Genomic DNA, 16,554 nt, shown 5'->3' on the forward strand with positions numbered 1-16,554 from the left:
GAAGCAAAAATTCATACATGGTAACAGAGAAATAAGGATTAAAAATATGTCCGGTGCTTCAAGCATCACCCAAAAGTACCTGTACAAGTTTCTCCAGATTCTCCATCAAGGTTTTCTCCTCTAATTCGACATATACAGTCAAGTGAGATTCAAAACAAGATGATATGATTCCACGAAAATTGAACTGCAAAGACAGTTTACCATTTGTCAATGACTTTTACTTGTGGGCATCTCCTGTTAATTGAAAATGCAGGTTTTAGAAAAATGACTCCTTAAGAATAAGGACCAAAAAAGAAATCATAAAAAGTGGTGACTCTGCCCCTTAAGTACCAGAGTTCAAGCAAACAGCAGTGAAAAAGACAATGTGCTGTTTAATAAGAAAATGAATGAACAACTGCATACCCCTGCTCCAGTGACAGACAACTCTCTGGCGTTCTCATGTTCCTGTCATTTGCAATATAACAAGCTGATTAGGTATATTTAACTCATATTAGGAAGAAAAATATTCAAGATTTTAGAGCATACAGGATCAGTTCCACTTCCATGGTGGACAGCCAGCTTCTTTTCGTACTTTTTGCGTATGTCTGACACTGTTTGGCTACTATTCTCTCCTTTGCCATTATCAGTTTCCTCAGCATCCACTCCAATTTCTTTGTTTAGAGTGTTGGTCTTTCCTCCACCAAACTTCTCAGCCAGTTCCTCCTCAAACTCGAGAGTTTTATGTAGTGCCTACAAATTGTCCAAAAGCAACAGCAAATACAATCAAATGTTGAATTATGACAAAGACGAAACAGCCAACACACCAGCTGTCAAGTATGAACTAATCCTTTTCACAATTTGTTAAGACCAGAGTTACCAGAAGCGCCTATACCATAGGGAAAGCGTGCTTCCCCGATACGCGTTGCGCTTCCGAAACGCGCAGGGAAGCGTCCCTTTTTTTTGGGAAGCGCATTTCCCTTTTATGGGAAACGCGCTTCCCCCACGCTTCTTTTTTATTTTATTTTATTTATTTATTTTTTATTAATTTCTTCTTCTCTTTTCGCTTCCCCCTCGCTTCCTAGGTCGCTTCCGAGACGGTTCGTGATTCGCTTCTAAGTCATCCCACGCTTCCCGCTTCCTAAAATTTTGAAAGTGCCTCGCTTTCCGCTCCTGCTTCCCGTATCGCTTCCTGCTCCCGCTTCCTCGACTGGCAACCATGGTTAAGACACACTAATGTATAGGAGAAAATCATGTGTATCGAAATATCATATTCCATAAATGAATGCAACATCATTTTTTCACAACCTTAGGGCATGTTGGACAGTCGAATTAATTGCATGTCACTACCGTATTTTTGCAGTCTAAGGCCTTCACATATTTTCACCATCAGTTGAAGATAAATTGCTCTCTTCATTTTATTTAACCCTAATGTCCAGCAACTTTTAAGTATATTCTTGAAGCAACAATCACGAGAATGAAACATTAGATGTTTGTTCTCTCTGATCATATTTTCAAGGAACCCATCTATTTTTCTAGATTGTTCCAGCTATGAAAGATCTTTAATCATTAATTCAAAAACCATTACATAAGAGTAAATAAATAGCAAAACTCTATAGACTTCAGAATCTAAAGGAACTGGATGCCTCCTACACTGGGATCCATGAGCCAAACTTCTAATCAAGACCCAGAACCAATGCATAACCAAGACTTAACCAAATCCAAATCCCAAAATACCTTAATTTAAGCTCAAAGACTAATAAACCCAACCTGACACTAAACCTACCTACTTTGGATGTATGCTATCAGAGGTATTTCTATTTTGTCCACATTTTGCTCTTTGTCTTGAGGCTCTAATCAATGTCATTATTTTGCTACTGAAAACAGTTTTTCCTTTTCTGATGGGTTTTGAGGCTTTCACGTCTAATCATCATTCTGGTACAATCACCGTCTCCATCCATCTAATATCACATACCTCTGGTCCACCGTAATCTTTGCAACCTTGCATCAACATCTGACATCATCCCAATCATTTGAAAGATTGAAAAGAAAACAAAAGTGTATAAGATACAAAAAGATCCCATCTTATCAGCTATTTACAAAATGCTATTCAGTTGTTACATTCAACTCCTCACTCAATGCATCATGTGTGATAAATTTTCCTTTATGCCGTTTGTTGACAAAATAACTCATGTTAAACCAATAAGGACTGGGGTAATTTAATCATTCTATTTGACTAAAGATGTTAAATGAGTAATCTTAGGATCAATCATGTCTCCAACCTAAAACAAAAGAAAAAAAAAGATTGTTAAATGTAATAACCTATGTCACATAGGTGCGAGTATATATATATATATATATATATATATATATATATATATATATATATATATATATATATATATATATATATATATATATATATATATTTTAACAGTTTTAAGTTAACAGTACATGTATTTGTGTGCATTTATGTATTTATATATATAATATACATAAAAATGGACTTGATTACGGTTAACTGAATTTACTTTTGGATAGAAATGGACCTCAGTGTGGTTGACCTTACCTAACACAAAGGAAGTTGTGTTCAAGTGTCACACCCGCCTGGGTGCGGGTACGACGCGGGTGTGGTGCCCTGCTAGAAGAGTCCGTGTGACATAGGTAATAACTAAAAAGTTTTATACAGAAAAAAAATAAAAAAAATAGGAATTGTTCTTTTTTATGTTCATTGTTGAGGAATGTGATAGTATATTGCTTGATGATGTCCTACCCTTCCCTTTGTGCATATGATTATTATAGATGGGTATTTTTATACTTTACCTTATGGCTGTATAGTCAACAGTTTTTGTCTTTTTGAGTAACCAAAGGGGTCAACCACTATATGTTGCAATTCTCTCATTCTTGAGCTAATGAAGTTTTCCTCTTTAGTGATCTTCCTCTATTGTTTTCTCTCTCCTTTCTTTGTTGCATCTAATATGGTATCAAAGCCATATTGGATAGGACAGAGGAGGATTGAGGCAGCATTTTGAAAGCCTAAGGAGACTCAATTCTTGCACTGTTTTGGGGTTCATGCAGCACACTCTGTACGACTTTCCTGATTTTGAGCATCTGATTCAAAGAACTATTCCATCTTGATTTTAGAAGTCTCTGGATCAAGAATCGTGATCATCAGCCTCTATTTGGATTTTTGGTGATTTTTGAAGAATTTGTGGGTTGCAAGTGATTTTGTGACCAGATTTGTATAATTTGTCCATTCTATGTGTTTTGGTGGCTTTCAATCATCAAAAAAAATTGTACTCAGATCACTTTTTGGTAGAAAATCTGCTGGGTACAGTTTGGGAGCGACTTTTGTGGATTTGAAGTTTTCTTGAGTTTATTTGATTTTCTCCATAGGCAATAACCTATTGAAGGATATATTGATTATCGGGTTCTCATGCTAGTTTGATTTTTTGATTGGCATGCTATCATATTTGGGAGTGCATTGTTCAGTTTGAGTCTTGACATAAATCGGTCGCTAGGGAAGAGAATTGGGACTAGGCATACACGTGGCCATCTCTACTTCCTTGATCAGCTAAATCAGAGTCCTAAAGATGCAGTAGAACATTGTATGGATGTTGCAGTTCTGGAGTCATTTGTCTTGTGGCATCAGCACATAGGACATGTGTCTAGTTCTAATTTCAGTACATATTGCATATGGTGTTCTTGGTATTAATTGAACATATGAGGAATCTGATGAGGTCAAATGTTGTGAGAGTTGTAGGTTAGCCAAGGGTCATGCTCTCTCATTTAGTCTTAGAGAGGTTGAGTTTGAGTATCCCTTTGATCTTGTCCACTTTGATGATTAGGGTCCTTTGGTGTCAAAAAGACAATCTGTGTATTTTGTGACATTTATTGATGATTTTACCAGATATCAGTGTTGTGAAAAGCGTTGAGGCGTAGCGAGGCGCTCCACCAAAAACCGAGGCGAGGCATAAGCCCCGAGGTGTAAAACGTAAGCCTTAATTTTTTTTTTGAAAACTTTAAAAATATTATAAAAAAATATCTAAAAATACAAATAAATAAAGAAATTCTTTATTGATTAAATAACAATCAATAAAAAATCTCAATAAGTACTAAAAATATGAGATTAACATATAAAAGTAACTAAAAAACTAATTATATAACTCGAAAATATATGAGATTAACCAAAAAATGTTAAAATATACTAATAAACTGATTACATAACTGAAATAACTGGAAAATATATGAGATTAACCTACAAAAGTTAAAATATATGAGATTAACATATAAAAGTAACTAAAAAACTGATTACATAACTGAAAAAATATATGAGATTAACCAATAAAAGTTAAAATATATTAAGAAACTGATGAGTTGTGGAGCCTGATTCATAGTTTTTAACCTTACAAAAGGGGGTCCGGGGGTTTCCCCCGGCGCGGGTCCCGCTGTGCGGTCAGCGGGCGGGGGTCCAACGTGGGCCGCCCCTGGCGGGGGGTTATAGGGGGGCAGCACCCCCTTAAGATTTTTTTTTTAATTCCGCAGCCCATTTCATAGGGGCAAAATTTTTAAAAAAAAATCCAAAAAATGGACCAAAATGACCTTGGGTGCGTTGACCGCACAGGGTTACGCACCCGCATCGCATCGATGCAGGTGCGGCACCTGTCTGGCCGAATCCCTGTGACATAGTTGTTTGTTTTCTCTTTCAGGGAATTTGAACCCAAGATTCCTTGGTTAAGATGCCTAATTTTCAGCTAAAACTTTCAGGCTTTATATAGCATGGGCACTTCTACTAGGCCCCATACCTATGATGTACCCATGCCAGTAATAGGTGGTACTCCTGACACGGATCAATCCGGTTTTTTATGTAGGTCGACCCAATTTATCCATCTTATGATCTTATCGTTGTATGGTCTATGCTTGGCAATAGCAGTGTAACTATATACTTGTTGATATTTGTTAGTTAACTATATCCGTTTGACATGCTTCAGAATTTTAGTTTGTAATTGATAATCTAACTTCATATCTAGAGCATTTTATAAAATATAAGATAATTTAGCATATATATAGGAAACTACTGTCAAATAGAGTTCTTGAGCATATGCATTTAAACTTAAATGATAAGGCAGACATTGTCCATCTGATGAATGACAATATATCATGGCATAAGTTCAACAAATGTCCTCTGCTGGTTGTAATAAAGAATTGGTGAAAAAATATGCAGCTTGCAGTGAGACGTGTACGCCTCACCTCAAGGCGTATGACGTGTACGCCTCAAGGCGTATGACGCTTACGCCTCAAGGCGTATGACGCTTACGCCTCAAGGCGTATGAGGCATACGCCTCAAGCTCAAGGCGTACGCCTCAAGACTTTTGTGCCTTATGCTTGCGCCTCAAGGCACAAAGCCCCTCGCCTTGAGGCGAGGCACGCTTTTTGCGCCTTGAGGCGCGCTTTTAATAACACTGCCAGATATACACCCATATTTTTTGTAAAATCCAGAAGAGAATTATTTGATATTTTAAAGTTCTATTTAAGTTCTATTTTTTCATTGAAACTCAATTTACAGTTAAAGTGAAGACTCTTTGTTCAGTTTCAAGGAGAAAATATGTAGAGCAGTCTACGAGAGTTCTTACTGGAAAAAGGAATACTGCATCAGAAGTATTTCCCATATGCACAATAGTAGAATCCCAAAGGAGTTCTGGATCGTAGCTGTCGAAGCAACAACATTATATGATAAATAGTATGACATCATGGGTTCTTGAAAAGATTTTACCATATAGAAAATTATTTGATAAAGAACCTGATCATGATTTGTTAAGCAAAATAAAAATTGGCAAATTGGCTCCTAGAACTCTTATGTTGCTTTATTGGATATCTCGAGGAACAGAAAGGATACATATGTCTTGATCCTATGGGGAAGAGAGTTTGGACTTTTTTAAACATATAAAATTCTTGGAGCATGTACCATATTATAAGGGTGATCAACAAGCAGATGATTCTGAATCTAGATTTTTCTTTTTAATTTCATTCCTAGAAAATCCGAAAAAATGAAAAGGAGTGGATTATGTAATGAAATAGAGAAAAATGCAAAAACAATGCCACTAAGGGCTTACAAGATCACAATCACAAAAGTGCACAAGCACAAACCAATGCCACTAAGAGCTTATAAGATCACAATCTTAATGTGCACAAGCACAAGTCCACTATGAGACAATACAATAACCAACAAAGGGCAACAACAAAAGCACTAAGTGCATATAAAACATTAAAAAATTAAATAAAAAACACAAAACATAAAAGTATTTATCTTTATTGAGCATAAATGCTTAAGAAAAACATTGAAAAATGACAGGAGATAAAAGCTCCTATTTATACACATACAAGAGAGGAGACCTTAATAGAGTTGTTGGACTGTTTCATGTTAGACCGTTCCAACAGCTTTATTGACTAGTCAACTCTATGTTGACTAATAAAAAAAAACCTAACTATATTTGGTATTTGACCAAATAGACTCTATAAAAACAGAAAAAACAAAAATAAAAAAATAAAATAAAGTATTAGTTTGCACCTAGTGGGCACAGCCTATTACAATAACTAAAATGACCAAAATACCCTTAATGGGTATTTACCTATTACATCATTTATAAATAAAATATATATATATGTATATGAATATATATATATATATATGTATATATGTACAATATGAACCAAAATATATATATATATATATGTATGAAAATACATATATATACATGTACAACTTAACACTTCTCAAACTTATGGTGTGATATACCGAAAGTTTGAAAATACAAAAATGATCAACAGGAAGGATCAAAGCATTCAAGTGTCTTCATTAGAAGTCTTCATCTTTATGTCGCATCAGAAAATTTTGCAAATATAAGTCTTTGAATGTCTTCAATGGCAATCATCTACAAATGCCTTTATCGGTTATCTCCATCTTCATGATATGATGCATCAAATATATGTAATGAAATGGTGATCTTCCGCAACAACACAAAATCTCACAATGGTATCTATTGGAGAAACTACAAGCACACCCCACAAAAGGGTATAAATGGAAGAACACAAGATAAAAATAAAAAACTTTTATTTATCATGAAAAATGCTTAAGAAGCATTAAATTACAAAGGAGGGGGTTGTAAAAAGATGAGTTCTTGGATCACCACCAATCGAAACTTCAAATAGCTCCAACCAATGTATCGAGAAAGATCACTCACAAGAACCACAAAGGTTCAAACTAATGAAATAAATCTCACACCCATGAGTTTTAGCTAGAGTATGGTACTCTAGTGCACCCAATATTTTCCACATACCCACACATATGCATATAGCAAAATACATGAAAAAATCCACAATTTTAATGGAAATCAACGCTTTAGAAATTACAATAGGTCACAATACCATTTATTTACATTTGGACCCTCACAAGAAGATTCAAGTCAGAATTTTAAAAATGTAGACTTAATACCGGCCGGTGGACCATGCCGGTGCCCCTCAACAATTTCATGCCATGCAATATATCACAACTAATGCCAATCAAAAAAATACATTACAACTTATAAAATTAAACTAAAGAGGCATTCAAAAGTCTAAAAGCACACCAGGTGGACCATCTATACAGCGAGAAACAACTACATGGGCCTATCGTACTATAAGATGGATTCACGATTCTTGATATTGCAGACTTCTTTGCAGTCATTTCTATGCATTCTAAATTCAATCAACTAAATCCACCAGATACTACAATGAACTTGAGGTGTTAACAGATTACATACAAATGTATACCTCCGTCCTATAAATTGCATATGTTTATTATTCTTCTACTTTTTAACAGGAATCTCTTTTCCACCATTTGCTAGTCCTTTTTGAACACTCAAAAATCAATAATATGTTGATCAAGCAAATAATAAGGAAAAATATGGCCATCTTATTCATCAAGCAAATATCAAAATTCACAACCAGATTCAACAAATTAGTAAATAAGTGTCCAGGTACAATCGAATAAAGTGAGAAAAATGGAAATTACCGGTAACAATACACCAACATCTGGCTTCTCCTTAAGGTTGCCAAAAATTTCCACAAGTTGTATCCTAAAGATAAATAAGCACAAATAAGACAAGGACATCAACATTGTGATAAAATAAATAAAGAAAATGCCATTTACATCATATCCACATACATTAAGGTTTAAAAAGTCTTGAGGTAGATAAAAGGAACAGTGAATAAAGCATAAGACTCAACCCTTTTTGCTTTTTAAAAAGTATTAACTGTTAACCTATTTCATTTAAAGATGCTCAATTTTCAAGTCTACCTAGTTCATATTGTAAGATGACCTTGGCTGTAATCAAATGGTATTCAAGAGAGCAACAGTCACAATGCCACTAAGGCAAAAACACACATGAGCCTCACAAGGGCAATAGGCACAATCACAAAGGCCCTAACGGCACTCACACAGTAAAAAAGTATTAATTTTATCAACCTTAAAATGCATAAAGATGCATAAATGAAAAGGGACTTCAGTCCCATATATATATAAGGAAGAGAAAGAGACCCCCACAAGCCGTTGGGGAGCTCCCAATGGCTGTTGGGAGCTCCCAACAGCTAGTTTGGTCAAAAAGACCAAACTGTCCTCCTAAAGATACTACATACCAAAAACAATATATATATGAAAAAACCTAAATGCACAGTACATAGAAAACATATATGTATACAATATACATACATGTGTACAAACACACACACCCACACACACACACACACACATATATATATATATATATATATATATATATACATAATTTAACACTTGGCACACATGGGTTTATACCACTACCTTTATCTTTCTTGCCATTTAACCCCTCTTCTCTTAATACACATAATCCAATCTCTCCCTCGCTCCCTCCCTCAATCAATCACAACAATAATCCTCTCCCCTGGTCCAAAAGGTACCAAGGTGTGCCTCTTGTTAGGATATGTCTTCAGGCAAGGCTTACACCTCATCAAAGGTCAGGCTTAAGCCTCTTAGAGAGGAGACATGAATTTCTGGTGCCTTGCCGCAGATGCTTTTAAAACAGTTGGCAACTTGGCATACATACACCAGATAACAATGTGAACACAAACACAGTCTGGTTGAAAGCCATATAAAATTTCCTGACTACTAGCTATTGCAAATTGTCACATATTGAAGAAGCTCACTGCTGACATCCAACTACAGCAGCATCCTAACTTTATGAAAAGACAAATACTGGAAATAATATAAGTACAATATTAAAGCTGTCAAATATAAGCAAATAGAGGACACAAGCCGTGACACCAAGAATGTCAAACATCATAATCATTGTTGGGGTCCCATGCTTGACACTTTATCAAAAAATTGACAGAATTTGTTAAGGGATAGTTCGTATGGAATTGAATTTTGAAAACTGCTTTCCAGGTTCTTTTCAATGCAATATGTCATAGACTAGGTTATTAAGGATAAAGCAAATCACTGATGTTCTCTAGTCCTTCAACTTGACTCACGGTCAAGAAACAATGCAGTAGGCACCTACACCAGAATAAATTCAATTCCCGGTAAAGCATCATAATAAGATTACAAAATCCCAAATAAACTGTGCTAAGTAACTAGATCTGGTCAACGTAGGGATGTGCTCCCTCCATAATCAACACTCACACTAGTCAACGCATTGAACAGACATACATGAATTTGATTTTCCCAACATCGGTGCAACCAGGCCAGTTTTTCCATTATAAATGACTACTGAGTAATATAGTTTTTCCATCATGATATTTTTTGCAATATTTTCACCAACCATTTACCCCCCAAAAAATATCCCAAGATTTTCAAAATCTCACCTATTCCAATCTATTATTTTTAATATTTACAGATTTCTGTTTATTGTTTCTTAACTACAAATAAGCCAAGATTTTCCTAGTAGATTTCGAAGGAAACAAAAAAGAATCACTTTATCGCAAGATTTTCCCATGGTGAGAAAATCCGAGGATAAGATTTGTCACTATGGTGAGTAGTCCATGCTTTGGACAGGTCAGATGTTTTGGTGTGGTGTTTGTGCCTCTGTGTGCATTTTATGTATGTATGTGTTGTATGCACACACACGCACACGTCTGCAACGGATGGACATCAGTAAGGTTCATTACCTAATTTGTTTTTGAAATTTATCTGTTCACATATATTTACATAAAGGAAACAAATTCAGCAATATCCATAGATTTTCCCATGGTGAGAAAATCCGAGGATAAGATTTGTCACTATGGTGAGTAGTCCATGCTTTGGACAGGTCGGATGTTTTTGTGTGGTGTTTGTGCATTTTATGTATGTATGTGTTGTATGCACACACACACACAAGTCTGCAATGGATGGACATCAGTAATGTTCATTACCTAATTTGTTTCTGAAATTTATATCTGTTCACATATATTTACATAAAGGAAACAAATTCAGCAATATCCATAGAGTGCCTTCATTCTGATTGCTTGACCATGTGCATGTGTCTGTGTCTACATCTAAAATGTAGATAGCAAGTTACTATAATGGCTAAAACTTGGTCAGGTCAAACCTAGATTAGACTATATTGGAGCTTGACATGCAATTAATGGAGGACTAGAAACACCCAGATCTCTGATCCAATTCAGTGTGCGTGTGGAGAGAGAGAGAGAGAAGTACAACAACAACAACAACAACAACTACGCCTTCATCCCAAAACAATTGGGGTCGGCGATATGAACCAAAAAAGAAAATCATTCTGGGTCTTCCACATGAATCCTCCTCCAATCATTTCTATCCAATGCCATGTCCTCGGTGAGGTTCAAAGCATTCATATCCTTTCCTATCACCTCCATCCATGTCTTCCTAAGCCTACCCCGACCTCTTTTAACTAATATATTTTCCCATTTCTCCATCCTTCTAACTGGAGCATCATTAGGCCTTCGCAGAGAGAGAGAGAAGTAACCTACAAAAATTTCTTGGCACTTTAAGAATGTAACACAAGAAAAAAGTTAGTCACCGAACAATTTATTTCCTCTTCATATGCACATAGAAAAGGAATTAAAAATAAAAGCAGTTCGAGACTGTAAGGATAGAGTAGATATGCTACATAATCAAATTTGTGAAACTTCTACAATCATATTAAACACGTTAGCTCACCAAAAAACAACTAAAACTAATTTCATGATACATGACATCAGAACATTTTGTTTCAATAACACCATATTTCATGTATTTCACATTATATACCAGCTTGAATGCCTCAGGCTCAAACAAAGCAACTTGTTGAAGAAGTTATGCTGCAGAGTAGTACCTTGTCACCTTACAAAACTGTATGCAGAGCAAATACTGGACTTGCCATGCTTGTGGGAAAATCCTCCAGATATCCTCATTAGCACGCAGCTGACGCTTAATCCATGCATATCTTCGTTCAACTTTATCCAGCTTTGCTAGCTCTACAGTGAAGGGCAGAAAGAAAACAGCCACATTCTCAAATAGATGCTCTTTAAGTATCCACATGAAAAAACATGAAAAAAAGCAGACCTGTGCCTTCAAAAATCTGCTGATATGCTGCAAGTTCCTTATTGCAAACTGTTTTAACTAGTTCTTCTCTAACTGACGGCTCCAAAGCATCAACCACCAGACAAGCATCTGCTAACTGCTGCATTAAATTACTGTCCTCTTTAAGCCTCACCGTTCCTAAACTGTAAAGTTAATGTAATAAAAGAAAATCAAATCAACTTGATGAACCATGGGCATGATGAAGAAACCATACTTCTTTATTGTTCTTTTGGAAGAATGGTTATATAAATGCAACCAAGTTCTAACATAAACAAATATGCGGACCAACAGCACGGTGATGATCAACGTCCAGCATATTTAAAATATAGTCATGAACTAGGAGAAAAAGAGTAATTATTCTCTTATATTCTATGAGAAGCAACAAACAAACTAGAAAACAAAATATTATAGAACCAATCAAAACTAGAATAGGCAGTAGAATCAGAATTTTAGTCAGAAAAATATGGAAGCCCATAACAGTGATGCCCACGTGGCACCCCTGCCACCGAGTACTAAACAAATTGAGACTGAAAAGGAAGCAGTCTATGCACAGATGTTCCTAATATTCACCATGAAGCATGCTTCTAGAAAGAACAACCAACTTGCTAAATCTCTAACATCCCAAAAGAAAATGAAACATACAAAAACAGAGGCATCATTTATATGGCCGTAGCATTTTCAAAACCACCTTGATACCAAGAGATAAGACTCACCAATCCACAGCCCAAAATCTACATGAACAACAAACCACTTGAGAAATAACACAATCATCCCATGAAAAAACATGAACTGCACATGCAAGAGCCAAACAACCAGTGGGCAAACAATTTGTTATATATATATATATATGCAACCCCATGCAAAAATACCTGCTAGAAAAAACTTCAAAGAGGAAAGTCAAGAACCATATGAGAATTGATGAACTTGTTAAAGTCCACTATAAGCCATACATACATGTTGACAATATCCAATAAAATGCTAACTTTTTGTGTGTTCTCAATAAGGAATAAAAGAATTACTTTGATGCATATGTAAAAGTTACTTCAGCTTATTAACAACATAGATTTTTTTTCTCAGAAGTGTTAAAGCTGCAGTTATGTAAGATAGCACTTCTGGTATTATTGTCATAACCAACCTCAGTATCAAGCCATGCACCTGAGCAGTTTGTCTGGAAGCTCAGACACAACCATATTATCTTTAAGAATAGTGTCGGATGCTTCTTGTTGCTTTCACACATACATGTACTACATACTATTCATTCTTTATTATGTTTTTATGTTTTATATAAAGAGCTGTAATCAATGCATAATCATTCACATTCTATGTCAAGATGAGTAGTAAGAATGAAACCAACTCGAACATACACGCCAATATGGATGGCCTTACCAATGATACTGTGCTTTTGCTGAAGAAACAGCAAAGGGCCCTTGTAATAAAACCCTCACTAAGATTCCAAGAACAATATATCAGACAAGACATACCTAGAGAAATCAGAGAAGATATGCGACTTCAGTAGCTGTTTGATGCTCCTGAACTTTTCTCTAAGTTCAGTTATTTTTGGCACATCCCTGTAAGCCTCAAAGTGACTGCATAGCTGATTTGCAGCCTGTAAAGAGGATATAAGCTATTATTAGAAGTGAATTTTTTCAAGTATAAATGAACTACTTTTTGCATTTGAATTATCATAGGAAAAAATTGCAAATGTAATGAAGTATGCGGAAAGATAAAGAATGCCAAAAGCATTCACAATGGACAAATACACAAAGGAAATAATAGCCAAGTCCACTATGGGACAATACATACACAACCCTTAAGAGAGTCACAAACTAAAAAATATAAAATCTCTTTTATTGAAAGAGAGCACAAAGGCTTCACTACATCAAAAAATACAAGGGGTTTTACCCCTATTTATACACACAAAGAGGGTTCAAAAAGGAGGCCAAAAGGGGGCTCCCAAAGAGTCGTTGGGAGCCCCGAACGGTCACATTTGTGACCGTTGGGGGGGGGGGGCAACGACTCTATTGTGAGGCCCCTATTTCGCATGAAATAAAAAAACAGAAAATAAATAAAAGAAAAAACTAGTTGTTTAATAAAACTATAAAAAGACTATAATACCCCTATTGGGTATTATAGTATTATATATATTGATAATTATATATATATATGTATTAATACATATGATTTAAAAAAAACCCTCAAACTTTACGAGGAGATGACCGAAACTTTGCCAAGGAGAAAGATGAAGCGTGGGGCAAAAAGAGATTTAGTAAAAAAATCTACTAACTGATATTCTGATGTGACATATGGCAGTGTAATTGTTTCACGTAGATACTCATCACGAACATAGTGGCAGTCCATTTCGATATGTTTGGTCCGTTCATGTAAGGTGTGATTGTTGGCAATATAATGGCAGTCCATTTCAGATCTGAAATCAGATTTTACATGATAAAAATCTGATCGTTGTCGATGATCAGATCTGGTGGGAATCTGATCAGTGTAAATCGATTGGATGTTGCGGGCCTCAAAACAGATGATCGTGACGTGTGGATGGAGGAGAAGTTCAAATCGAGTGGAGATCTGATGCAGAGAAGTCGTGACATTAGATCAAGTGGAGATCGGGTTTGTTGAAGGCAGTGAAGAATCAGATCAAGTAGAGATCTGATCCATTGAAGGTCGTAAGGGATCTGTTTTGTGTGTGTCAGACGCTGATCTGGAATCAGATTTGACGTCAGAATCTGATTGTGTTGGCTTTGGTGGAGCCAGGACTATATAGGATCTGACGAGTCTCGAAGTCAGATCTGACGTGTGTTTTTTTCTGCTACTGTAGTGATGCAGATCTGATGAATCAGGTCTGGTAACTGTTTGTGATTCAGCCAATATGACACATTGGTTGTCTAAAGATGGTGATCAAGAAAGGGAGCTACTTGGAGAGTATAAAGCATTTGCGAACCCTTTTTCGTATGGGTCCTCTGTCAAGCTAGATGACTCGAACTACGCGAGGTGGTCCCGGACTTTTATGATGTTTGTTTTTTGTCATCGAAAAAAACATGTTCTGTTAGAACCGGAACCACCTGATAAAACTAAGCTTGAGTCCGATATGGGCTTGGGTCGGTATGGGATCCAATTTGGGGTTCAAAAGAAACGGGTCGGATCGGATTCGGAGCGAACCACGAACCGACCCCAGCTGGGTAGGCTGGGTAGGGGTTTTCAAAGCTCGGACCCGCTCCCGGGGACCCAAAGGATAGTCCCCCAAACTCGGGCATGGGTCTTGTGGTAACCGGGTCCGGTCTGGACCCTCTCGGGTGCACCCCCCCCCCCCACACACACACACACACGGGTCCCCCTGCTCCCGCTCGCAGATTCGTTGCCAAATGGCCACCACACGCAGGGTCAGGGGGAAGGACCAGTTCCTTCCCAGGTCTGGTCGATGCACCCGGGCCTGCAACAGGGCCCAACGTGTCGCTGGGGTCCTGCAGACCAGGCCCGGCCTGCGACAGGCCCACAGGGAGGCGTGGCCTGGGTTGGGGCATACTCGGGTGTTGTGGAGTTCCAGCCAGGGGTCCCGAACAGATCTGACGTGTGCCCACAGTTAACGGATCAGGGTGGAGAGGGGGTACTAGGGGGTGCGATGGTGACACCGTCAAGCTGACAGATCTGTTGGTCTGGATCGACTGTCGCGGCTTCGATGAGGACGGCAGCATCGTCGACCACTCCCGAACACTTTTGACGTGTAGTCACCGTGTGCGGCTCCACCCGCGACTCAATGACCGTGATCCGAGTTTCAACCCCATCGAGTCGTTTCGACATGCTGGCCACGTCCTGGCTGACACGCAGCAGATTTTCTTCCATTCGAGTCATCATCTCCATCATATGCGACATTGGACCCTCGTTGTCGGTGTCCTCCCGCTCCTTTCCGGTTACCGAATCGTTCCTCGCGTCTGGAGGCATGTTGTCGGCGACAGAGGATACTTGGTGCTCTGATACCATTTGATGCAGTGGGGGGTGGAGCGGTACTCTCACGAATGTTGGTGCCACGTCGTTACTCTTTAATGCAGCAACAGGAAACAAGCTACCCACGTACAGGCCTGTTACTTGATGCAGAGAGGGAACAAATGTTCGCGTGCTGGGGTTCGGTAAATAGGGGCCCGACCCTCTTGGTCGTGTGATGCACAGTACACAGAAGAAGGCCACCGTAAATGATGGCAATGGATTATTATTTCAATAGAGGTTTTCAACTGAACAATGGAATAAAGCCTCAATTAACAGGAATAAACAAAGGAAAGGGAACTAAAAAAAAGTCAAACTACTGAAACAGAAAACAAAGATGCTGCAGTTGAACGACAAAAAGGCAAAAAAACCAAAGAAAGTTGTGATTTCAATATCCTCCTCCTGCACAAAACCCTAGGAGTGGGTTTTATAAGCTACAGGCGGACCCAGGTCTCGGCTCGCGTCTGGAGGCATGTTGTCAGCGACAGAGGATACTTGGTGCTCTGATACCATTTGATGCAGTGGGGGGTGGAGCGGTACTCTCACGAATGTTGGTGCCACGTCGTTACTCTTTAATGCAGCAACAGGAAACAAGCTACCCACGTACAGGCCTGTTACTTGATGCAGAGAGGGAACAAATGTTCGCGTGCTGGGGTTCGGTAAATAGGGGCCCGACCCTCTTGGTCGTGTGATGCACAGTACTCAGAAGAAGGCCACCGTAAATGATGGCAATGGATTATTATTTCAATAGAGGTTTTCAACTGAACAATGGAATAAAGCCTCAATTAACAGGAATAAACAAAGGAAAGGGAACTAAAAAAAAGGGCAAACTACTGAAACAGAAAACAAAGATGTTGCAGTTGAACGACAAAAAGGCAAAAAAACCAAAAAAAGTTGCGATTTCAATATCCTCCTCCTACACAAAACCCTAGGAGTGGGTTTTATAAGCTACAGGCGGACCCAGGTCTCGAGTCCAATAATGGACCCGAAACGTGATCTGGGTC

The 16,554-nt window shown here is 37.8% G+C and overlaps 1 protein-coding gene across 1 annotated transcript in view; it reads right to left on the bottom strand.

Annotated features, from left to right (window-relative positions):
• Positions 1–16,554, bottom strand: part of HIT1 (Membrane trafficking VPS53 family protein) — a 56,888-nt gene that overhangs the window by 15,884 nt on the left and 24,450 nt on the right. Inside the window, exons 7-13 of the mRNA XM_090014232.1 lie at positions 13,045–13,169; positions 11,546–11,706; positions 11,316–11,457; positions 8,027–8,090; positions 526–729; positions 403–444; positions 80–184 (exon numbers count right to left, since the gene is read on the bottom strand). Coding sequence (XP_089870358.1) covers positions 80–184; positions 403–444; positions 526–729; positions 8,027–8,090; positions 11,316–11,457; positions 11,546–11,706; positions 13,045–13,169 — 843 coding nt within the window. The remainder of the gene's footprint in view (positions 1–79; positions 185–402; positions 445–525; positions 730–8,026; positions 8,091–11,315; positions 11,458–11,545; positions 11,707–13,044; positions 13,170–16,554) is intronic.

Source organism: Nuphar pumila, chromosome 7 (genome assembly GCF_984573655.1).
Source record: "Nuphar pumila chromosome 7, dmNupPumi1.hap1.1, whole genome shotgun sequence".
Taxonomy (NCBI): domain Eukaryota; kingdom Viridiplantae; phylum Streptophyta; class Magnoliopsida; order Nymphaeales; family Nymphaeaceae; genus Nuphar; species Nuphar pumila.